The sequence below is a fragment of the Athene noctua genome, chromosome 22 (assembly GCF_965140245.1).
Source record: "Athene noctua chromosome 22, bAthNoc1.hap1.1, whole genome shotgun sequence".
NCBI lineage: Eukaryota > Metazoa > Chordata > Aves > Strigiformes > Strigidae > Athene > Athene noctua.
Window position 1 is genome coordinate 2,192,614 of NC_134058.1, and position 25,685 is coordinate 2,218,298.

Genomic DNA, 25,685 nt, shown 5'->3' on the forward strand with positions numbered 1-25,685 from the left:
TTCCTACAGAACCACCCTTCTAGCCTCATATTTTACAAGAAATCATGTGTCCTGTGCTTTTTAACATGCTTTAATATCAGACCAGCCTTTCATCCTCAGCAGTTGATTGATAGCAATTAGTTGGCACTGACAAGGATATTGCTTGATGTGACAGACCAACAAAACACACCAATTTGTGCCAAGAAAATGTGTTCAAAAAAGGTGCTACATCTAAAGCTCTAACAGGGCTCCTGCAATAACAAAAAAAAAATTAAATATAATGAGCAAGTTCAGTATAAATAAAGGGAAAATAGCACCTCACTACATGGATGTATATGGATTTAATAAGCTGTACAAACTACTGTTACAGGAGAGGGGTAATTTAATTTTTTTTTAAAATCATCACTGTAGTAAGAGTATCAGGGCAAAATTCAGTTTTATGCTACCAAGGCAACTTCATATTACCTAATTTTTATCTTTGCACCTAACATCACTTTCAGCTAGGCCAAGTCATTCAACTTAAGTGATTTTTATATGCCAATAGTGTTGTTAAATAGCCAGCAGAAAAAGACACAGTTCAATTGTCATGCATGTCAGGAGTCTGGCATACACTCAGTTGGAGATTTAAACTTCCTCTTTAAAGGAGAGCAATTAAACTGTGCATGAGGAACAGAACACCATCATTTCTACACTGAAAAGCTGCACTAGTTTCAAACTAAACTGGTGTCAACAGCAATGGACTCACATTTTGTGTTGGTTATACTTAATTTTAAGATGTTCCTAACTGACAAATCTAAACAAAAATACCATTCTCACCAGGTCTGTTTGCACACATACCAAGTACAGCTGCACTGACTTAGCTGTATGAGTTTAAACTCACCCATTAGGTTAAATATTACGCAGATTTTCCATGTCGACACAGCATGTTGTAGATCCCAGATGTGTAAAATCTTAGGACCTGATTCTGCAAACTGCTCGCCGCTTCATCCAGAGCCCACTCTGAGCTACAGTGGCAGCCAGGATGCCTAACATTATTTTCTCCTCTTGGGTTAAAAAAAAAAAAAAAAAAAAAAAAAAAGTAATAAAAATTTTTCAACCCTTCCTTTCTTTAAGGTAGATTTCACAGGAGTTGTTGTTATCACAATCTGTGGTGCTAAACAGCACACAATATCCTTCCTTTTCCTTGCTTGCACTTCATATACCCCAATACAAGCATTACAATTAGTAAGATGAAATATTTCAACCACCACTATAAAAAAAAACAACACTGCAGAGCAGCTTTTATAAGCACAATAAGCAAGGGCATGCAAACACTAAAAGATAGTGGGTTTTTTTGTAAGGTGAAAGTGCCAGAAATTCCCTTACCTCTAGGTTCTCTGACACAGCTGGGAAAATAGGGAAGAAACAAAAGGAAACCTTTTTCGTCTCTCAAATACAACTGGGGAATTCATTGCCACATGATACGGTGGATGCCAAAAGCTTGTAAAAGCTCCAAAAGCATCAGAGGAATTTGTGGAAGAAAAATCCATCAAGATATAATAAAAAGGGCCAGGAAGTTCTGGATCTGCATAGAGTATCTAGGAAAGGCACACTAGGAAGGTATCACTGGATATTTGCCTTTGTAATACCTGTACCTCATGCACCTACCTACCTGGGCACTCTTAGGAACAGACTGCACTAAACCAACCTGAGATGCAGACTGCTAAGCCAGTTCTTAGGTCATCATTGCTGAACAAGAAGAATCCGGCAGTTTTGAAATGGCTTCTGTATCAAAGCGTGTGTTTCCATATTTAGAACAGGGCTGTGACTTACTAAGTTGCCACAGACAGTGCTGCAGGCATTTTCCCCTAAGGCACAACTGAGTAAGAGCAGGGTAAGCTCGGTTTTTGAAGATGTGGGCACAGAACTGGAGTGCTGCCCTCTGGACACTTTACAGGCCGTGTTCCAGTGTTGTTAACCACAGACATTCTGGCCAAGTGAGCAGCACACGAGTCATGAGCTTCCAGATGTGCGCTGACATCTCGTGTGCCCCGCGCCGCTTCACCACCTCCGCACACCTCGGCGGGCGAGCACAGAGAGCACCTGAGATCAAACTGATTCCCAGGGCTGGGCAAACCTTTGCATACTCAAACTGCAGGAAACAGTCAACGCAAGTCACTATAGTGACAAAAACCATCAGGGATTGTCACATCTATTTGAAAAAAACCATTCAATTTCTTCTTACCAGTCTGGAGAGGAACTCATCTACATGCAAACATGCTCCTATTGTGAAATGAAGGAAACAGCACTGGAGGAAGATGAAATACCTGTAGCCTCTCTAGCTGTCAGTCTTTGCTTCTCTATGTAGCAGCATTTTAAAACAAACTAAAACAAGACAATTTATTCCAGAGCAGGATATAAACTTGCACGCATTCTGTAAGAGCTCCCTGATCTCCCACTGGACACACTGGGTAAGAGAAGAAAGTACTTTGTATGAGGACATGCAGAATTGCTGGACAGGAAAAAACCACTTGGCCAACAAAGTATGTTGTGACTGGACGTCTGCGTAGATTAAGGTAGGTTTTTGTGGTTTTCCGGTAGACAGTTGTGACTGGCACAACACTGCGAAATCAGCCCTCCTTCTTCCCTTTCCTGCCTTATGACCTTTAGTGCCACTTGTTAAGGTTTACTGTATGTAAGAATTTATGAAGCATGCTTTTAGTTGAAATGCAAATTAACATCCTTAACTCAAGAGAGTTTTAGTTCTTGAAAAACGCGGTGAAAGTTTTCCTAATCTACCAAGAGTACCAACTCTTGTAACTCTTGCAGGATGGTAATAAAGGTTTAGAGTTTTTTAGGATTTATTTCTAACTTTCTACTACTAGGCACCTCCCCATCATGTCTAGATAAATATGCCTTGTGAGACATTTCATGGATATTTATTAACCCAAATTACACTGAGCCAGACTTTTGGATTATAGTAACACTTTTAGACTCAAGTTCTGGAAAGCATTGCTAGTCAGGTCAGATCAGTATTCTAATGTGAAGCATCTTTAAAGCACATGGTAAATCTTAATCATTTTAAGTCCCTAAGAGAATTATCCTAAGCAACTTCTAAAATTATGTCCTGAGAATTGGGATTTCAAAGTAAGCATTTCTAATCTTCCATGCATCATTAGAAACCCTCCAGCCCTCAAAACTAACCCCTGCCATGCTCCCCTTGGCTACTATACATTTTGGTTTAATTCCCCACTTTTAGACTAGAGGTCCACCAGGACTACTAGCTTAGTCTAAGTAGTGATATTTTAATTTCCGTGTCATTCAGATCTGCTGCAGATTTAGGCAAAATGGTGGTTAGAATTCCAGCTTCCTTAGCAATCCACTATGACTACAATAGGCAAGGCTGTCAAGATGGCAACAACAACTGGATATTCTAAAAAGAAAAGTGTTAGTGTAGACAAAAACTCAGACAGCATTCACCCGCCACTGGTTACTCTCAGCCCCTGGAACTTTAACAATGGGAGTGAAGCTGTGCACAGATTTTCATGGTATTCTGAGCTCCTCAGCAGGACACTATATTGAGCATAAACTGGCCGTTTTAATAAAAATTGCTTGGCAACAGGGGTTTTGTATAATACAAACATTTCTACATAAAAACCCAAGGTAGCTTTCTCCATGTGATTACAGCCAGGTCCACAGTAATGCAGACCAGATGTGCATTCTGCATTCCAGCATATTTGTTAATCTGGAGGTTCTGTGTTGTGCGGGGGGGTGGGGGGGAACAACAGTTTACAGAGTGATTCACATTAACCAGGTATGACCATTTTAAAACGGTCCTTATTATTTAGAAAAATAAATCTAGTTCTCTTGTTTAGAAGAAACTCATCACCTTAAAAATGTTCTATATTCACAGTTTAACCTCCCTTGTATTTTATACTTGCTCCTCGTTTCAGATATTTCTCTCTGAATTTTGTTGTTGTTGTTATAATACCTTAAGCCTCACTCTGCCTGCCCACTGATTCTGCAGTGGGTGTAGCTGCATGCATTGATGCAGTTACTCATGCTCCTTATTTTCATTATGAGGAGGAGAAACAGCCCAAATGGTTATGGCATTCGTTTAAATCACAAAGCATATCTGTCAGATGTTCCTCCTGTCACATCTGGTAAACTGGAATTTTCATCCTTAAAGTGAGTGTGGCTACATCACTGGATAAATAGCTTAGTAGGAGGAGCTATAATTGTGTACAACATGCAAGTCAGCAGAAGAGAAAACCTTATATAGTTATCTCAACTTTTACTTTCCTATGGTATAATTCAAAGAAGTATCAGATCTGCTGAATCATTGACCTGTCTTCCCCTTTAATATCATCTGCTTCTGGGATAGCATTGCCCAGAAGTGCTCTCCTGACAATGGATCATCTCTTTGGAAAAGATTTTCCATGCTACTCTAAACAGCAGTCTCTGAAATCTTCATCTTCTTGTTTTCCTCCAAGGTCTGGTGCAGCAGCATAACAACCTTTTATAAGCTACTAATTGTGTTCAGAAAAAGGAAAAAAAAAAAAAAAAAGTAACCAAAAAGCCTGAACTTGCCAGTTCATTGTTTGGGAGGCTGCCTGGCCGCTTCATCTAAGTAGAGCATTTTACAAAGTTCAAGCTGTGTTTAATTTCTCTGTTCTCCAAGTGCTCCAGCAATCCGAGCCTGCGTTGCCCAGCCTCCACCCACAGCCCAGGCAGCAACATACGGGAGAAGGAAGAAAGGGGTAGGAGGGGCTAGCGAGGACAAGCCATTTTACAGTCTCTCGGCATTCCAGTCCCCTGCCTAATTCCCATCTTTGGAAGAAAAAAGAAGGGGGAGAGGACAGCCTGAACTTTTGACCTGTAGCGCAGACACCCAACCAGAACCGAGAAGAGCCATAAAGGTGTCTGTGCAGGGCCGTGATCCCACGACAATCGTCTGCAGCTTGTTTCCTCACCATCCTCCTCAAAAAAATGTTGATTACTTGTTTTATGATTGCCAGATGGTGGACTCTACTGAGAACCTTCTTCCATCCACAGCGACTGCCTGACCCCACATAAAACTGGAAGGGGCCGAACCTTTTTCTACCCATCCCACCACGGGAGGATGCAGAGACATTCAAACCTTAAAGAAGCTGATCCCGTTTGTACCAATGTGTTTTCAATTCTGTGCAAGGAATTCACGCCCAGATTTAGAATCGGTTAGCTATTCGTAAAACATACCAAAAGTACATAACGTGTTTAAGAAGCACACACAAGATGAGCTTCTCCTTGCCCTGAGAAGCAGATTTAAACTTTGATACTGCCATGTAAACAAGGGCTAGAGACACTGTCTTAGGGAGCATTTTGCCACTGTTTCTCCTGATTGCTCTTCGATGAGTGAACACAATCACCACAGGTAAAGCAAAACTGCAATTTTAAAGATACTGGCTTGTGGACACACATAACAAAAATCACGGCACCTATCCCCGAATGGCTCCTGTGTGGATACAGCACTCTAGAATAAAAGGCATGTTATGCCATAGCAACTAGCGAGCTTCCCCAGCAGAGCTCTGGCATACAGAAAGCCCAGGCAGGGAGCTGCTGTGGGAGCTATGCTGGACTCTCCTTTCCCTTACTCAGTTTCCCCACCTGGACAGGCTCTGGACTCCAACCACACCTGCTTGTGCTAAGACTGCAGAGTCTAGGGCACAGGGGGAAGATATTTCTATCTCCTGTTCCTATTTCTACTGCAGTTGCATACAGCTCTTCTATCTTGTTTTGCCATAACTGTCCAGATTCCTTTCCCCGAATCCATTTTTTCTCTTGCTCTAACCCAGCACTGTAACCATACAACTTGTGGGTACTCTACAAAGATTATTTTCATCTCTCCCAAGCAGTCACCAAAGAAAGTGGAAAACCTCCCACCAAAACCCCAAAAATCTCATGGCCTTATTTTCCACAGAATTGGGAATTGCCACTAGGGAGGCAGTGGCTCCATTTTAACAAATTTGGTTACTGATACATCCTAACCATGTTCCTCTGGACATTTCCTTCCCTAAACAGTGTCATATGCTGCTCCTACTTCAAGGGCTGTTGTAAATCAGCACAGCTTCTTTCAATTAATGCAGCTGCATAGATTTTTAGTGCTAAAAAAGCATGGACACCAAAGGTTCTTCCTACAAACAGGATGATAAAACTAAAGGAACTACTATCACCCGTTAATCTGCATTGCCGGGGGTGGGTACACCCCTATCCCATCGCAAATGCCATGAGGGTGATACAAGCAAATATGTTTTGTTTAAGATCCACTTATAACAGGCTAAGACTACGTATACCCACTTGCTTATCATGGCTCAGCTGATGATGAGGTATGGCAATTCAAATGCCAGTGATTGTTTATATATAACTTGGCTTTTCCAGTATTCAATCAGAATTAGCTTTTCACTGGAGACGGCAACATTGCTAAAATGGAGTACTGACAAACTCAAGGAAGGAAAGTCCCTTAAGGCTATTAAACACAAAGGCCTAACTTCCAACTCAGGAAGCCCTTAAGCCACACATGACTTAGGGGAAAGTATCCCTGTATCCTTAGCCTAGTCTCTTCTTTCTCCTTCAGCCTTTACTGTTGTCCACTTTCTGCACCAGAATTAGATTTCTGAGACAGGATACTGGGTTAGATGGATGTGCAGAATGGTCATTCTGACATAGCTCAGTTAATAAGGTTTTCTTTTTCCTTCTAACTCCAGCCTACAAGCAGTTCACATGCAGAGCTGAGTCACTTGGCCTTATTCTGTTATTTCATTCCCTCCTTCCTCCATTACTCCCTCTGCCATTTCAACTGATAAAACCCCAAAGTTCACAACCTCACTGTCCTAGGATTCCCCTCAGATAGGGTATCCTCCCCCACATCAGTGATAAATAAGATTTACAGGGATGCTGACTGCATCATCCTCTCATCTCCCCCCGACATACCAACAAGCCATAAAGTTTAGTGTGACCCCCTTTCTGTTGTTGTTTACAATACAATCCTGCTTTAGCTTCTGTCTTGAATAGCTATCACGAAGGTCAGTTGGACCTAATTGCTCTGGGTGCCTCCTAATGACCACAAATAGCACCTTTTTAATGAGCAGAGAAGGGGGAGAAAGAAAGAACATGAAAAAGAAAAGAATTCGGCCTTTCAAAACCAGAGAAAGCCTCCACTCCATGCTTCTCTCAATTACTCACATCTTTAACTTCTCATGAACTTTACTAGGAAATGCACCCACGAAAGCTCAGAAGGTCCCTTAATTTTTTCCACCTAGATTTCACTAGGGGATTGATCCTCCTCTCACATAGTTCAGTTGGATTCTACTGCTCCCTCTTCTCCTTAGGTGCTCTCTTTATTCAGCGTGGTACGGTGTGTGATTTGTAAGACAGCAGCACAGATAAACCAATGCTAGCAGGAAGCCACACGGTCACACATGTGAAATGAGTACCTATGGTTGGTTTAGGTGTAATTTCTTATTTACATGCAGATTTGTTTGGGTTCTGTCATCACTTCAGTTTTATTTTTCTTGTATGGATTCATCCTGGTCTGATAAAATTTTCTACACATGACAGTCCCAGAAGACTTTGCAATACTCATTACTTCTCTTTCCCTTGTGATCCTGATCTTATTCTTGCTATATAACAAGCTCAGATCTTAGCAGGCATCCTCAAGATAAGAGATCAGTCCTTCACAGAACAAAACAAAACCAAAACAAACCCACAGGGGTGCACAGTATGTTAGATTACACAACTCTAAACAAATATCCATAGGTTTCATACAACAGAATTAAAACTGTAAATTACTCATGAATGAGTCCCAAAAAGAAATCAGTTTAACGGTCAGTACAGCCCAATATTCACTAATGACCAAAACCAAAGAATATGAACATAGTTCCCCAATTTTTCCATTTGGGGATGAATACACTTTGCTAATATCTTCTCTTAGAGGGATACATTGATCTGGAAGGGAAAATTTCTTTGCCTTAAAGTGAGCCTTGAGTTCTTTGGGAAATTCAGCTTCATCTTTGTCAGCTCTTCCCCCTTCCCTACTTCCAGAAAAATGGAAGAGTTTCTAATTCTGTTCCCATGATGGAGTTCTCCTTATTCACTCCTATGACAAAGGATACATCATTTTTGCCATACTGAGTTCTCTTGCTATTTGTTGTAAAATCTACATAGAGTTGAAAAGTAAATTCTTAGCACACCTTTTTTCTGCTATTTTTGGTTTAGCGTTTTGTGTTTTGTTTTTCTTTTCATCTAACATCTGGTCAGCAGAAGGGTTGACACATCCTTCTTAGTAACTGCATGCATGTAACTTACATCCCAACACTAAACAAAGACCACATGAATCCTGCCAATACTGCCAAAGAGTCTGATACTTTTAAAATACTTATAAAAACGCAGGAAGTTACTTACTGAATTTAACATGCACTTCGCCTATAAATAAGTTAACACTAGGGGGGAAAATAAGAGCATTTTTTTATTAATTAACACTGTGCTGGGAAACATTTTGGGAAAGGGTATATGGAATGTGGATACCTTTTATAGTGGCGCCTGAACACAACTGGACTCACTGTCTTAAAAAAAAATTAGGAATTTGTGCATTCACCCCTAATTTTTCTTTAGCAAAGTGACAGATATCCAGGAACCAGTTAGAATGAACACTAGTCAAACTGTGTACAGCTGAACTAGAGGAAAGGAACAAGAATTCAGGGCTTAACTATAAAGCAAGATATGCAAAGTTTTAGTTTATTTACAGTCAATTCTTGCTATAATTAAGAGGTTTGGGTAAACAGTTAACTATCTCCTTCAGCATCTTCTCTATAAAGTAACATACCATAAGCATCTTTCGTTAAAATAAATACTAGTTTGCAAAGCATGTTTCTGCAGAAGGCTCTCATAACATGCAATGCCATATAGATACTTCTCCCACACAAATGTGGAGTACAGTTTGAGGGAAAAAACAGAGCTAAACACAATTTCCGTTTTACAAAGCAACACTGTATATGGGAGAGAGTACTGTGATGTGTCAATCCAGCGCTGTTTAATTCCCCCACTGTAATTTACACTCCTAAGAAACTCTACTTTGAATGCAGCTCAGGGCATTTTGATAATCATCCAAACTTTTATCTTTCTTCTCCTACACTGAGGTTGGTTTCTGGGTTTTCTACTTCTTCAGAGGCACCACATTACCAAACAGGATCCTGCTTAATTTTTGCGTGTGTACAAAGGGCAACAGTAAGTCCTTCCAAGATATCACCAGGCCAAAGGCAGCATTTGGATTTTCTTTAAGGTACATCTTTCTTCTGCTACTGACTCAAAGTTCCACGCAAGCAGACTGTAACCCCTTGTTCCAGCTATCTGCTGAAGTGTTGGGGAAAGGAAAATTCTGAACATTACATTTGCTATCTCACTTGTAAAGACAGTACAACGTTGCCAAAGTCCATAGGCATCCATTTGAATGAGCAGAAGAAAAACAAAGGAGCAAACAGATCAGGCACTTATTGGGGAAACTGAGGCAGGCTCAGAGGCAACACATTAGATGTGCCACAGAGGGAGAGACATGATGGCTTCACGCAAAACCAGAGCTGTACGTTGCCTGAAACCAACCAGATACCTACTAATCATCCATAATTTTTTGTTCATGATGTTAGCAAAATTCTCAAGACAACCAGAATTTTATGATCTGGTTCATAGTTTACTGGTTATAGCTGCATGTCAGTCAACATGAAGTCACACTACAGGAGCACATGGAACAATACAGGTCTGAAGATTAAACTTTCCTAACTGTGGCCCAGGTGTTCCTGGAGTTACATTAACAGAATCAGCTATTAAAAAAACCCAAATCTGACTTAGAACTCCAACTGACATCAATTTGAATTTCATGTGGCAAGGAACCATAAAAGAGCTTGCAGAGCAGAGTTCTTACACTGCTCATGTATAACCTGGAATTAGATACACGTGGTATTTCATCCTAACTTTTGACCAGTCTCGATAGCCTTTTAAGGAAGAACAGTAACTTGAAGTTTGTGGCCCATTAGAAGAAAAATTTACACCCCAACAGATGAGATCTCAGGCACAAGGCTTCCGTCACATCCTTGTTAATTGGGATCTCCAAAGTGAAATGTCATAACATCTACTTTTATCCCTGGGAAATGACTGAGAGGAAGAAGGAAAGAAACAGACAAAAAAGAGATTAAATAAGTTGCATCTAGATGTGCCCTACCAAAGCCTCCTCTTAAAAAGATCTGTTTTTTTCTTCATCAGTCTTGTAAGTCTCAATAAAGCATATATTTACCTAAAACAGTGTAATTAGTATGCGTTACCCCAGGTTCTCTTATCTTAGTGAATCTTTAAAGTGCTTGTGTATTTCCTCTTCTAACAGAAGTGCAGAATCCATACAAAGTTAGCACACAGAAATTGATATAATTTTAAATTATTTAGATAATTATAAAAAAGCCAGTACAGACTCATGAAGACAACTAGAAAGTAACATTGCCTCCAACACAGAATCCCATCAAAAGCATGGAAATTATTTTAAAAGAAAAGCTTTTTGACATAAGCCTGGTATGAGTTTCTTTCTTACCCCCTTTTTAAGTGCCTCATCATCCTTCCAACCAGAGTGATGACTTGATGACTGCTGTACAGCTGACTAATCCTAAACCATACCCTTAACGACACTCCCCCCAGCATGCAGCCTTTCTGAAGTTAGCTCTCACCTTCATCCAGTCTCACCCGGGACATTCCATACAGGTGGTAAGACCATGCAATAGCATCGACATGCTTATTTTCATGGTATTTGATAACTTTCCAGGCATGCAAAGAGCACATCATGATCGCCTGATAGGAAAACCTAAGTGGGGTGGATGTAAATAACTTGAGAAAGAATCCAGATTTCTTAAAATGATGAGTGATGTTGGAAACCTCTGTGTTTGGATATTCTCTTTGGCTATTTTAGCAGGCCTCTATTTTTATAGTGCACGGCATACATCTGAAAGTCAGACCCCCAAGGAAGTATCCCAAAGCTGAAAACCTAATAATGGAAAGGGAGGTGGGGAAGAGAACATCTGTACTTATCTAGAGCAGTGCTGATCAAAGCCATCCAAAACGTTCTAGCAGTGTCTAGGGAGGGAATCGAGTTGCAGGGCAGGCAAGGAGTCCACGCTCAGTGAATCTGAGGCTGCAGTAGCTCAGTGGAGGCTGGCAGGTCAGCCTCCCCATTGACTACACCGCTTCCTCTGCGCACTCATACTGCAGCTTGCTGCTTAAAACAAGAGACTGGTAGCCATGACACCCAGCTTTTATTCTCAGGTCTGGAGATACAATAGCGAGGTCAGAACACCCCACTAGAGGTGAAGGCTCGCTGGTCCTAGGCTGCATGCCAGGAGGAAGAGCTTACCAAGCCATCAGAACAGAGCAGAGCCTGGACTCTAGGGTTCTAATTGCAGGTCCACCAGATAACTTCTTGTGTGGCCACAGACAAGCCATCAAGTCGTTCTCTATCTCAGTTTACTCCTCGAAGGAGCAGATAAAATAAAACTCTTTGTCAGAGGGTCACACAATGGCTGTTTAACATATGTAAATGATTCTAATAGTCTCAGGCAAACTAAGCAGGAAAGGCAAAGCACTGCTGGTGGTATTGCTGTAACTGCAGTTCTGACAGCGTGTGATGTCACTGGGGCAGCAAATCTGAATGCTGAGCACACAGAAGTTTCTTTAAATGCAAAAGCAAAGCACTGTGAAAGGATTGTATTCCTAATCACGCCTCCTGTCACAGCCCCGGCTTCCCTTTGCCCTTAAATGCCAGTGCGGCAGCACCGCGTGCGTGTGCGAAAGTGCGTGCACGCCTGGCCTCTCCTTTTGAAAAAAGAATCCAATAAATCCTTCCAGACAGCATTAGAGAGGAGAGGAGACACTACCAGCTCAAACCAGCCACCTGAAGTGACCCCTCTTCTGCTTCAGAGACAGTTACATAAGCTTCGTGCAGGAGTGGGAACCGACGGGAACGCGGCGCGACAGGAGAGCTCTTGCCAACAGGTTCCTTTTAGCTGATTACAGGCAGGTGCTTCTCCAGCACACGCCGCTGTCACGGGTCTGCCCTTTGAAAGCACCTCTAATTATCAACGGGCCACCCTGCGCCACAGAAAGGGCACCACAAATGTAAGGAGGGACACATTTCACAGAGAAGTTAAGAACAGCCTGTTCTGTGTTATCAGACCTGAGAAGTTACAGCTAACACCATATAGCCCCCTAAATGATCACACACATCAGAAGTATCCCTCATTCACAGTCATGGGAAAGTCCCCAGACAGGTAAAAAAAAAGGTACCTACAGCATGTTTATCCCTGCTTGGCCCAGCTCCTTCGTTTATGTACAGCGTTTAAGAAATGTCCGAGGGACTGAGATGTATGCTTAAGTTCTGCGTCTGATTAAGCATACGCTCCTGACTTGGGGAGTAAAAGAGCTATCTATCTGGGAAAAATGTATGCTGGGATCAAAGTAAACTCTGGGAAAAGGAAAAAAAAAAAGTAACACCTTTTGAACTCATCTATGCAAGTAAAAGTGAACAGGCTGGACTAAGATTTACCAAGAATTTTCGTTGATTCATTTTGTTTTCTGAATATCTTCACAGTCTTAATGGAAAGTGGCAAAGGGCATTCTGAAGATCTTAAACGCTCTTTATCCTGTAGCGACCCAAAATAGCATCTTGTGATGTACTTGTGAAATTCTAAAGAAGCCACACAAAAGCCCAGAAGCCACAGGCAGTGGAAAATGGAGCAGAGCAATGCAACTTATGATCGCACAGACCACAGGAACATACATAAGAGGAGAAAAGAGAGACATTCATTCTCTAAATGAGTAGTGAATGGGAGCCTGGGAACTGCATGTTTGGGAGAACTTTAAAAGGGACTTTTAAAGAAGGGGCATGGGCTTTCCCAGCATTGACCCGCCACCACTAAATCACTGAGTTCACTGGCTTTTTATTACTACTAGTATTGCCCTGTTTCAGAGCCTCAACACTTTTCATCAGTATCTGACTTTAATTGCAAGCTGCTCCCAGAAGATACTAGGGCACAGATGAAAGAGTGCTAAACACTTTTAAAGGCTTTAGCCAGGGACCTGTGCTGTGGGTAATTTAATTAACAGTTCAGCATCCAACACATGACCGCAGCCAACTCTGATACTGCAAGCCTTCAGTCCCTTGGAGAATGACCTATGAATATTCCAGAAGAGAGAATACAGCTCCTCTTGCTTACTGAGTGCTCCCAGACAAGGTCACCAAGGGGAATACCACTGTGCTTCCTCTCCTCATTCTTCTTCTTACATTAGAAGTTTTTCCTTTCTCACACGAAGGAAGTGTTCTCTCCCCAGAGATGCTTCTCAGAGGACTCAAAGCAGCACTGTACCACTGCCCATCCAGCTGCAGCCAGCCAGGCTCTGTGATGTTAAATTAATCCTTGATGTTACTCAGAGGGGCCCTGAAACATGGTTTAGAACACCACAGCACCTCCAGAAATGTTCTAAAACTTACTGCTGAATCAAGACTGCTTACAGGAATGGACCATGACATATTTCTCAATCTTTTCAAGTAGAAAAATTACTAGGACATGCAGACCTCTCCTCTTAAAGAGGAAAGAGCAAAATATACCAATAAAAGCAGGGGAGGAGATGTTCTTTCTTGCTAAATCCTTTTTCTGCAAAAGCAGAACTGGCTCTTTGAATCTGCATTCAGGTAGTTCTGCTTTTGCTCAGTTCAAATGGGAAACCAATAGAAAAAGAGAAAGACAAACAATATGGGCAGCCTCTGTGGCTCCATAGAAGAGCCACCTACCCAGCTCCTTCAGATATCCTTAGATGAACACCCTGGATTTTGGCTCATTTAAAGCAAGATGTGAAGGAGAGTAGGTTGATGAATATTTTGCTTTATCTCTGGAGAGCATCAGGAGGCTGGATGGCTGAGAAACACGGAACCAAAAAAAGCTACCTTGTCTTCAAATAATTGCTCTTGCCCCCCCCCCCCCCTTTTTTTTTTTCCCCCCTCCTTCTTTTCTTTCATCACTCCTGGACAGAACCACCATGACTCAACTACAGAAAACATGAACTTAACAGTCCCTTTTTCTCCATGCTCATGCAGCTACAGATTTTCCAGAGCCTCGATGGAGTTTACAATTTCCAGTCTTGTATGGCAAGCAAGAGATGAAACAGAACAGATTTTTCTTCAAAGGGAATACTAATGTGAAATTACTTTCATCATATCAAATTCTGGCATCAAGTGCAAAGAACTATCTAAAACCTCAACTGCATCAAAATGCACAAATAGGAGTTGGAAGCTTCATTTCACTATCATCTTATTCAAACAGATGATGCCTTACCCCATCACAGCCATTTCAAAGAACAAAGCAATCCTGTAAAAAGAGGCTGAAACACTTGAGGGACCTTGCTCTGCACTCACAGCTATCCATAAGCAGGTTCATTCACGGCAGCAGAAATAAAAGGTGTCAGAGAGGACAAATTTGGGCTATATGCTTACCAGCTGCACACTGCATCTAGAAACAATTGTAAAGTTTTGGAAAAGTTACTCGTATCTTGCAATATTGGTAATTTTAGAATGTACGTGTTTGGTCCTTTTGGCAAAGCAGGCCAACACCAGGCGTGGCCAGAGGTACACACAAACTCACTAAGGTCTTTTGAAAATCACAGGCAATGAGCAAATTATGCTCTAGTTCTGTCAGTGTACATCCAGAATCAGTGAGTTACACAGGCGTTTCACTGAGAGCAGTCTCTGCCCTATTTACTGCATCAACCACACACAAAGCACAACTGACATCTTACTGGCAAGAAGCTGAATGAGAACATGCCTATCATAGCTAGCATTTAACACTATAGATACATGTGAATATGTATTGCAGAGTAACTATTGTTTTCTTTTCTCTCTGAAGAGACGAGATTCCCCATCCCCCAGCCCTCTGCATCCCTCTCCACCTCATTTCCATCTGGCTGACACTGCATTAATGCTAAACCTCCAGCTGGATCCCACAGCATTGTCTTGAACATTTTGTTCCAGCAGAGCTGAACTCTAGGAGACTCTCGGCTCTAAACACAAATCACAAGGCTTTATGTACATACAAGAGCAGCCTCTCAATAACAGTCTGTGCCCCTGGTACCGTGGCGGGCAGGCTGGAAATAGGGCTGGTTCATGGAAGGAGGCCAGTTGTTGTGCTGTGGTCTTTTTTGTTTTGGTTTTTAGACACTGCCTCTTTTCACAGAAAGCAGACAAACAGGGGAGACTCTCACTTTACCTAATGAGAGGGGGTTTACTCCGTAACTCTTAAAGCCTTCCCAGACTGTGATTTGAGGGTGGGAGCCACCCTCACACAGTGTTCCAGGATTTTTAAAGCAGGATTCATTGAAACAGGTAAGTGAACTGAAACAGCCCACAGCACTCAAGTCACAGTTCCATGTATTTGCATTTTTCCTCTCCTCCAGTGAAATATCTGACAACCTCTGGCCACAACAGAAGCCAAAACACAGGGCTAACTTGGAGAGGCCTGACCTCCGCATCTCCAGCTCAGGTCAGATGTGTACCAGTAAAGATCAACAGGACCAGGCTCCCACTTATGTTACCAGAAAAATCTGTAATGGGCAGAACCTTGCATTTACGAGAGCAGGAAGCTTCCTCATGACTACTTCAGACAGAAAGCACAATGCCTTGCAGTAAGTATTAACAGGACTGGGCTGTTCTAATGCTTTACCCTCATCAAACACGCTGGAAACTCCTATGACCCAGTTAAAAAAGACAGTGACCCAATTCTGTTATGACAGGAATGAAGTCTTTCTAATTTTCTCGAACAAGAACAATTTCAACTAAACAATTCAATTCCATTAGAAGCATCCCTCTCACAGAATAGAAATTTGCAAGATTCCTATTTTATTGCCACAGACTTACCCTTTCATAGCACCATTCACGCCAGTGTATCTTCAAGTGCAATTAAGAAAACACATTTCATATAAAGTAACTGCCCATATTCAAATTCCCCTCTTGCTTACAAAGAAGTCCAACCTCAAACCAGAATGAGACCTTTCCAGCCACCATCTGCACTGTTCTGAGTGATGCTTTCAAGGCAATATTACTCCTACTAAGAGATGTACAAACTATTTCTCATTTACACTCAACTCTCTTTGTCACTTGAGTAAAAAGGTAATGCAAAAGCGCCATGAAATGCATATAAACATATTGGAAAGTATCTTTTGTACTTCACAAAAAGATAACTTCTGGTGAAAGCTGTCTGACAGGACCTTTGCATAGAGAATCAGGTGCTAAGTGACATACATATCTCACTGCAAGTACGAATATGACAACGTGAAAAGTCAGCCACAAATACAGAGAGGAAGTGCTAATCCGTGCACTTGTGTTTAAAACAAGGAAACAAAGCATTTGCTTTATGTGAAACTTTTTTACTATTGTGGAAAGTTCTGATTTACACAAATCCTCAACCTGAAGCCTACTGATGATGCAATTCTAAAATAGATACATAAAGACTTTTCAAACTTACCCTTACAATACAGAGCAGAGAACAGTGGGGTGGGAGAGGAGGACAAAGGAACAGGTTAAACAAAATTTCTTACTCCTTTAAACAGTCACCACCAGCTATGTAACATCTGGCTGTTTAGAACAGGTCACCCCACTGTGATCACACGACCCTTACATGATCAGGGTTGCATCAGGGGTGAAAGAGCACACAGACCTATGACAAGCAACAAAAACCTCCCAAACCTTAAAATAAGAGAATTCAGACAGCAACTTCTGCCTCTAGTGAAAAATCAACCCGACTTTCCTCTTTTCTATGTAGCAGGTTGCTTGCAATCTAGGAAAGTATGTTCTGTACTGAAGAGAGAGATCTATTTCCCTCAAAACAACAATTAACAAAAATTTTGAATTTCATTCCATCTTCCACCACTGAAACTAACTTTCCTTTCTCCAAACAATAATCTGAATATGTAAATAACTGTAAATAATGAGTTACATGAGGAATTTTTTATAATTCACCAACTGTTGACACTAGCATGCTCATTCACTTAAAAGGTAAAGCATATTTATTTTAAACCACACAAATACAGAACTTTATAAGAGCACAAGCATTTACAAAATCCCTGCAAACATTACACACACAAAATTTAGAAACCTCACATGAAACCTGTAAGTATGCCTCAATGAGTAAAGGTATGTATCTGCTTGGAAGTCACATGAATAGAGTAAAATACCATTGTTTCTTTCTAAGATTTCAAGAAGACAAATATGGCTTAAGGAAATCTAGAAATCTAAGGCACAAAGCGCACAAGGGGTAGCCCTGCAAATGAGGCAATCCCTGCACCAAGATGCTAGCTAGGAATGCTTCAGGGGATTCACTTGCAGACTGGACGCTATCTGATCGTATGAAGCATTTCTAGTTTACAGCTTCTGCAAGTTAAAAACCAAAAGCGTTTCTGTAACCAAACTGAGCAAACCCCCAGCAAACCCCGGGCTAATAAACCTTGAGTGCACAGAACTCCTCTAGAAATTCTCAGCTGAGTGTGAGCTGAAAAAGTTGCAAGAATGAATCCCAGAAAAGGAACAGGGAGACGGGTAGCCATGCGTGTCTGAGTATTTTCAGTTAGCACAGAAATCCATTCGTGCAGGGGTTTCAGGAGGTTTCTTTGGGGGAAGAGTGAGTAGCAAATGTTTTACTAGTGTAATTAAAGCTGGTATCACAGAAGTCCTCTAAAATGTGTGAAAATTCATTGCATCTCTTGAACCATTCAATTTGGTAGGACTTGTGGAAGAGACTTTGGAAACTTCTAACAAACTGGTAAAAACAACAGTGATGCTTAATCCATTCTACATCAGTTTATGTTTCTTCACATCACAAGTTCACTTTTTCATTCATGATACCCACAAGTGTGTGCAGTGAGCGCAATGAGATTTTACAAATGAGTGTTAACACTCTGGCCAAAAAGAACAAACTAAAAGATGCCTGAATAGAGGAAGCACAGTCGTCTGTTCAGATCAGAGTTTTTGACAGGTTTCTATCTGACCTAAACTTGCCTTGCCAACACAGTAGACTAAACCTAAGATTGCAGGCTCTGAGCTGGGACAGAAGATGTTATCTGATAGCTGTCATTACACAACTGACTCCTATCACCCGAGAATACCTACAAACCTACAAGGCTGGAATACTTAGTATGAAGCACTTGGTACTCACATACGTCTTTCAACAACTTCAACCCAAACATGAAGTCTTATAACAACTCAATGCAAAAAGTTGTGCTTTTTTACCTTTTTTTTTTTTTTTTTTTTTTTAATAGACAGGACAACTGAAACAGAATGAAATACTGGTAGAGCTCAAAAGTAACATCCATAAAACCTTAAAAAAAATATTCACTAATTCTTCACGTGGCATCTGGGAACAGATATCTATGATAAAATAACCAATGTTTGGCTGTATGGGCACCAGCACCACTACAAATCAGTGCAGGAGTTCAAACTAAGGTCATGGCCATATCAAGTCACTCTGAGCCACATTTCCATCTTCAGCACATTGTAGTTTGCAAGAAGAGCATATAAGGCAAGGTTATGGCCATATTCTTCAGTTTCTGCCAAAGAAAATTCTCCCTCAACAACACAGGTCTACTACGGTCTCCTTTACAACATTCCTGCCCTTTTTCCACTCTATGTAAAAGATCAAATGAGATGAGGATCACATCCTTCTTTCCTTTACAAATTGGAAACCCTCCCAGCTATGACCGCTCTTTCAAAGCGGCACAGCTGCACTGCGGTATTGATTAAAAGAGGAAGTTTTCCTTGATGCCACAAGAGTGACACCCTGGAGACAGTGATTGTGCAACCTTCTCATGGGTCTCTGTGCCGTTGATTCCCCTGTCAAAGCTCAGTTGTCAGGATTCAAAAATATAGCACAACGTTTCATCACTATTTCTCCTCTTCTCCCTCAGCAATAAGCTGTATAGTAGAATCTCACAAAAAGGTCTACAGAAAAATAATACATACTTAGCTTGACAGACACCTTCCTAGGCCCCATCCCCAAAATGCTACCCAAAGGACTGCATAGTCAGAATAAATATATTTTTCTTTTAACACAGTGCTAATCAGAGAAGGAAAAACTGGGTTTGCCACTTTCTCTTCTGAGGACAACACTCCTTGTCTCTTCCACTACCCAAATTTAGAGCAACCACAAGCCTGTAATGAGTTACGTGTGAAGGCCAAGGTGAGGTAGTGTCTTAGCACCTTTCATACATATTAATAAAGAAACAACAATTCTGAGCAATTATACAATCCTGTATATATGTAAAATGCTTCACAAAAATCCTCTTAACACCCCTGTTGGGCAGGGAGGTAAATACTGTCAGTCCTGTTTCACAGAGAGGTGAAGTAACTTGCCCAAGGTCAGCCAGGTAAATGGTATCAAGAGCTGGGACTATAAAAAAAATTTCTCTTGACTCAATCTTCTGCACTACCCACTAAGGCAGTACTATGTCCCTGCATCTCTGGTAATAACAAGGGGAGGACAGTTCCTTCCCCACCACCCAGGAGCAAGTTATACGTAGCAAACACCAAGTAATTTCAGAGGAGGAATGAACAAACTCCTATGTAGTTAATTCCGTGAGCTGATCCAGTCCAGGCCTGCCCATGAACAGAAGGAAATTCTTTCACATACGCAGGAGGAAGAAAGACAGACAGAAGGAAAGAAGAGGAAGAAAGACAGAAGTGAAGTGCTACCTACAGAGTAAAGCTTCATAATCTCTAAATAGGAGATAAAACAGATTGACTGCCCCAAGAATTGAGCTGCCTGAATAGGATCACAAATTTTAAAGTACATAAATTTCGTGCTAACCTGACGTACCCTGAAAAGCCTCCAAGGTGTGCTTGTGGCTTTAAATATTTTCTTGTTGCTGCTTTGAAGGCAAGAACAGACATGATCTCCAAAGCATCCACTGATATGCAGTTGGGGTGGGGGGAGGAGGTGGATAGTGTAGCTAGCTGAGAACTGTCAGATTGTGTTTGCCATCAAGGAATGCCATTTCCCAATGTCTGAGTTTAACTCTGGAATGAGATGCATGCTGCTGCTGACCCCTCTGCTGACATTTTATAGACTCCCTTATCTCATCAGTCCCTGAGCATCCCATCCTCACTCCTCCGCGTTCATGTTCCCAAACTGTCAATCTCTCTGCAATGACTCACAAGGTTCTGAACCCACCATTCGCCTCTATGAGTCTTACTATTTTTTCATACATGTCCTTCTGGTTTAGATTGAGAGGCGTCTTATTCTTCTTAAATGTTAAAAACAAAATTTAAAAGAATCACTGAAAGCAATATGCCCTCAGCACAACAGCCTCCCTGAGAGCACTGCATACTTCAAAGAAAAACACAAGCATCTAACTCTGCTCTCCAGTTAAGAGTGCTGTAAATTAGGAATAATTCTACTGAAGTCAATCAAGCACCATCATTATATCAACCACTGAGAGCAAAAGCAAAGCAGGGCCTGCCTGTGGGCAGATTTCAGGAGTGACAATGGATTAGAAAATACATCGTAAGCGTGTATTAAAGTCTAGGTCAGCTTTACAGATTCTCTACGTCCTCCCCTTACAACCCACTTAAAACTAGGATTTTCTTTACCTACACCATAATCCTCATCATTATAGATGACAGTTGAGTTGTTTATGCATTTACTAGATTAGATATTCAGAAGCAGTGGTGCAATCACCACCTGTGCATTACTAACACAATTCTGAGGAAGGTGGAGTGGTTCGAGATGGATGCCAACCAAAATGCCAACACAGGCTTCATTTGTCATACCTACGTGGCACAGATGTATCGTTCCTCACGGATGGCTTCAGTTCTTTACCTTCTGTCACCTCACAATTTGGATTATCCCATCTTAAACCAAAAGCTCATTTAATATGGCATTTTAAAAACTCATAGACTTCAGCAATCAGTAATGGAACTGGTTTAACGCCTTCTCATCCAGTTCCACTGCACAGAGCAGGAGGAAAAGAATGGTATAAGGTAAGACAAATCTCCCCAAAACATTTATTTAGATGCTTTGATATTCCTTAAGCTACTGAGTAACGACCAAATTGGAAAGGGTTAAAGAAAACCTAGCATGCTTATTTTTCAGAGAGCACAGAACCAAACACAAACATGCACATCCATACATTATTGGATTTGCTGGTTTAATCAGCGAGTACCAGTGACTCAATTAGCCTCTTAGCAGTGCCTAAATGCCACTAATTCAGCCCGCTGGCTGCTGCAGCATACATATACAAGCTTGTCCCTTTAGATTTAGCAGTAACAGCACTGCTATTCTTCTCATGACAGCACTAGGGGCCCAGACAGTCTCCTTCTCTCTCTCTCTCTTTCTCTGTTCTGCCAACCACACAGAAAGAAAAGACCCCAGGGCTGACTGTGTGTGAGCGTTGAGTAGGAGGAAAAAGGAAGAGGGAGACACTATTTCTATTCATTTTACAGCTTCATCCATCAAAAGCCTATCTAAAAAAATGAAAAATGCATTCCCAGAAGCTCATGGTTTAGAGCAACACCCTAACAAGGTGTTAAAGAAAAGATACTGACCTAATCTTTAGCAGCCACATCTACTACACAAAAGTTTAACAAATTACAGAAGGTAAGGCTGAAATACTACTTGATTCTATCTAGTCCACACTCCCACCCTTGCTGGTCTGTTCCTTATATTGTTTGTTTTTAGGAAAGGATAAAGCACCAACATGTAAACCATACTTTTAACTGAAACTTTCACACCTTTGGCAATCTCAAATAATAATACTACTTAATGCCAGTGAACAAACCAACCAACCCACCCTGACCTGCTTCTTCTGTACACTCAACAACACATTTGTTCAGTTAATTTTTGTGACTCTCCCTTATATAATGACTAATTTTCAGGCAGATTGATTCCCTGGTGAGTTGTTGCACATTGTGCAGCCATAAAAGCACTAGTGACAGTCAAAGAAGGTGACAGGAACAGTAGGCTGGTGTTAGGGCAGAAGCCAAAAGGAGTTTTGGCAGCAACTAGGTGTATGTCAAATTAAAGTGACCAAGCAACTACGGCTTCAAAAGTATTGACTCAGCACGAACAAAATGTGCTGTCAAAACACAACGTGTCAGAACTGAGCCCATCAGATCTATTTTACTTGATGACTATACATAGAATTACAGGTCAGGAGAAACACAGGAGATCCCAGAGGAGGAAAAAAAACCTTTGCTAATTAACTTACAGTGTGGAAAGAAGAGCATTCTTACCCAGAAAACAGAGCAAAACACACATGAGCTCTTCCCTCTCTCCCTCATAATCCTTCTCACCACTTAAAAATGAAGGTTCATTTAAAAACGGTCAAAGGTGCGTTCGCTGTAGGTTTGAGAGCCACAACGTTTGCAAAAAGAGGCAATGTTGCTTTAAATCCCTCCCAGCAGCTTCCCAGCCAAAATCACTTGGCATCCAAAGGCTAGGTAGAAACTTGGCAACCACACAGGATTTCTACAATATTTGCAACATAAAATGAAACAAACAAACAAAAAAGAATACCCCTTTCAAGTACCAGAGAGTAAACAGGCCTTGCACTCCCACTCCCCTTTCCTCATTAATATTCAACAGTTTAAAATAAAGATGTACCAAAAAACCTCCAGGGAATCCAGGGAATTCATTAAGTCTTCAGTATTTCAGTTCACCAGTCTCTGATTTCCAATCAGCTGAAACTGGAAAGTCATTACTTCAGCTGCAGCCCAGGTCAGAGGAAAGACTAATCTCACACTGACAAAGCTGCCAGATTTCAGGTTCAGGATGAATGCAGGATGGTTTTGGAATTATAAGGGGCTAAGGAGAATGCAGTATCTTAATTAAGGAAAAGCAAACAACCTGTCCCCAGCAAACAAGGACATATACTCAGCTAGCATAAATCAGTGCTTTTTAGTAGAAGCCACTAGATCCACACAATATGAAAACTCTAAGTAGCATGGCAAAAAAAATGATCACGTTTCCTATTCTTGTACACATACTTGGATTTGATACTGTCTTTTGATGATCAGTGGATAAATTTTACATATCCTTCACACCTACCACCCCAAACCAACCACGAATACCTAGCTATCATCTCAATACAGATACTACCAAGATTATTCCAAGCAACACTAGCAAGAGTTCATACTCCCCCTCCCCCCGAACAAAAGCCCACATCTTTCCTGCACAAAGTGAGAGGAAATTGTTGCCGCTTAGGGAAACTCCATGGGAAGAGTGTGCAGAGACAATATCCTGCTTGGTGAATCCTAAGAGCCAAGCACAGCTTCTAAAAATGGTCACAGATTTGCACGGCAGCTCCGTCTCTGTTGCTGTATCCACTGACCAGATCCCTGCTCCTTTCACTGCCTGCCTAATAAATCCCTTTATACGCTCCCGAAGCCAGCTGCTCCCAGAGCACCCCATCTACCAGAACTGCTGCTCCTCTTGCAACTTTGGCTCTACAAAAACAGTAGAAGACAACCATATCTTTGTCACAGGGCTTTTTTTGTTTGTTTGTTTGGGGGTTGGGGTTTTGTTTCTTTGGTTGGTTTGTTTTGGTGGGTTTTTTTTTACATAATCAGAGCTCAGCCACCCAGGGTGTAGGTAAACTTCAATGTGACGATGCTTTCTTTTTTGAAGATGGCACAGAAATTATAAATTGCAGCCTGATACTTGGTAAAAGCTGCATTTCCCTGAATACTGCAGTGAGCCAGCCAGCCAGAGGTTCTACCCAAATGGAGATCACAATCAGATAAAATGAAACTGAAGACTGTTCAAAAACGTCATCTTGAGTAGGTGATGTTACTGCAGCTTATGGACATTTTGTCTTCCCCTGTCAGAAAAGCTGGCTTGCTAATTTATGGGCAGAGTGGGAAAAGCAGAGGGATACAGACAGACACAGAATACTTAAAACAGGACTCAGAATGGAGACAAAGCTCCCCTTTCACCTCCTGCTGCTATTTACCATCTGGGATCCTGAAAAGGGAGTGATGGGTAGTTTTGTGATAGGTTTGGCAAGGGGCAGGACATTTAGGATTTTCTATGTGTAACGAGGTCATGTGTCAGCGCCTTCGCAGCACATGGGAACACTACCCAAAAGAAGGTTCAACAAAAGGGTTGCCCTTGCTGAACTGGAAAGAAATTCTATTAAAAAGTATCCTGGCGCCAACACAGGATCTTAATAAGATTAATAAATTTGAAGAAAGTGCCTCCAGAACCTAGCTTGAAAGAGCGCAGAAAAAATGAGGGAATGAACACATCCAATTAAAAGGTGGATGTTATTTATTATTACATTTTTAGAAGTGGTATGATATTTAAAAGTAAAATGTAAACTCTGAATCACAGCATTTACACTTTTATTTGAAAACCAAACAGGTCAGTTGACTCCATGTGTTTTGTTTACTTTTGCCTTCTGGATACCCTTACATTGTGATTAGGAAGACGTCGACAGGATAATATAAAATGTACTGCAACTCTGTGGAAAGGGAGAAGTACTTTGTCTCACAGTACTCCTTGACATTTTCACTAATAGTTGGGGTTGGGGTGGTGGAGATACAGCAAGGACTGAAATCTTAAGTGTAAGAACTGTAGTACTTTTTTTCTTTCTTTCTAACACAGCTTTGGCTCACAGAAGCAATTTACAAAAGCAGTTGTATGAAATGAGGAGTTCAGGTTTAGAAATGTTTCTTCTGTTTTCAGAAAAGGAATTACTGATAGGGTGAATTTCCCATCATATGGTGCTACAGTAAATCTTCCATCAGGATCCTTTAATCACAGGACCTCAAGGAAACACAAGCATCCTAGCCCTTTGCCCAGGCTGGATGTCTGCTGACTAAAGTGATTCTAACAACACTGCTACTGCAGACTGTAATCTGTGTGTTAAAGTGATTTTAAATCTACACAAAATGCACAATGTGAGAGTCACTAGAACTACCGCAGTACCTTCTTATCCATGTGTCTCAAACTCCTGGTTAGTAGAAACCCCATTTTCAAGTCCAAAAGCTTTAAACTGAGGATGTCACTACCACACTATCGACTATACAGCAAAGTTAAAGGCAGCTTGTGCATTGTGGAAAGACACGTGAGCAAAATTTCTAACTCTACTGCTGGAAAAAATCAAAAAAGTTATGTCAGTTCCTAAAGAACAGATCCTTTGAATCAATCACTGGATAATACCTGTAAATCTGTGATTCAGTGATAAGTGAAAACGTTGTTCTTGCTCCTCCCCAGCCTTTCCTCCATGTATGTACATGTACACGTGCACCAATTGAAAGCTGGAGCCAACAAGCAGTAAAAGGAATCACAATCAGCATATTGCTATGAGACACAAACAGATGGACACTTTCAGTCCATCAGAGAATGGCTCTTCAACGTATCAGAGTTCACGATGGCTCAGTCCTGCAGCAGCAGAGTCAGGCTGCGACAAAAACCCTTCTACCATCCAACCACACTACCTGTTGCCCTTAGGAGCCACTATTGAAGCTGTAGAGCACCACGGGTACTCCCAAGCATTTCTCTGAGTAAACCCTGCTCAACATCCTGTCACCCAGCACCCTTCTTCCCTGACCTCCCACATATTCCCATTGTGTCACCCTCAAATTGCAAGAACCATCAGTGGTTGACCATAATGAGAATGGGGTC

At 41.3% G+C, this 25,685-nt stretch overlaps 1 protein-coding gene across 2 annotated transcripts in view; it reads right to left on the bottom strand.

The window, feature by feature from the left end:
* Positions 1-25,685, bottom strand: part of SKI (SKI proto-oncogene) — a 114,223-nt gene that overhangs the window by 69,424 nt on the left and 19,114 nt on the right. Inside the window, exon 3 of one of the 2 annotated variants that reach the window (XM_074924630.1) lies at positions 14,965-15,075. The exons of the other annotated variant lie outside the window; for it this stretch is intronic. Within the exon in view, the coding sequence (XP_074780731.1) occupies positions 14,965-15,075 (111 nt within the window). The remainder of the gene's footprint in view (positions 1-14,964; positions 15,076-25,685) is intronic. 2 annotated transcript variants of the gene reach the window in all.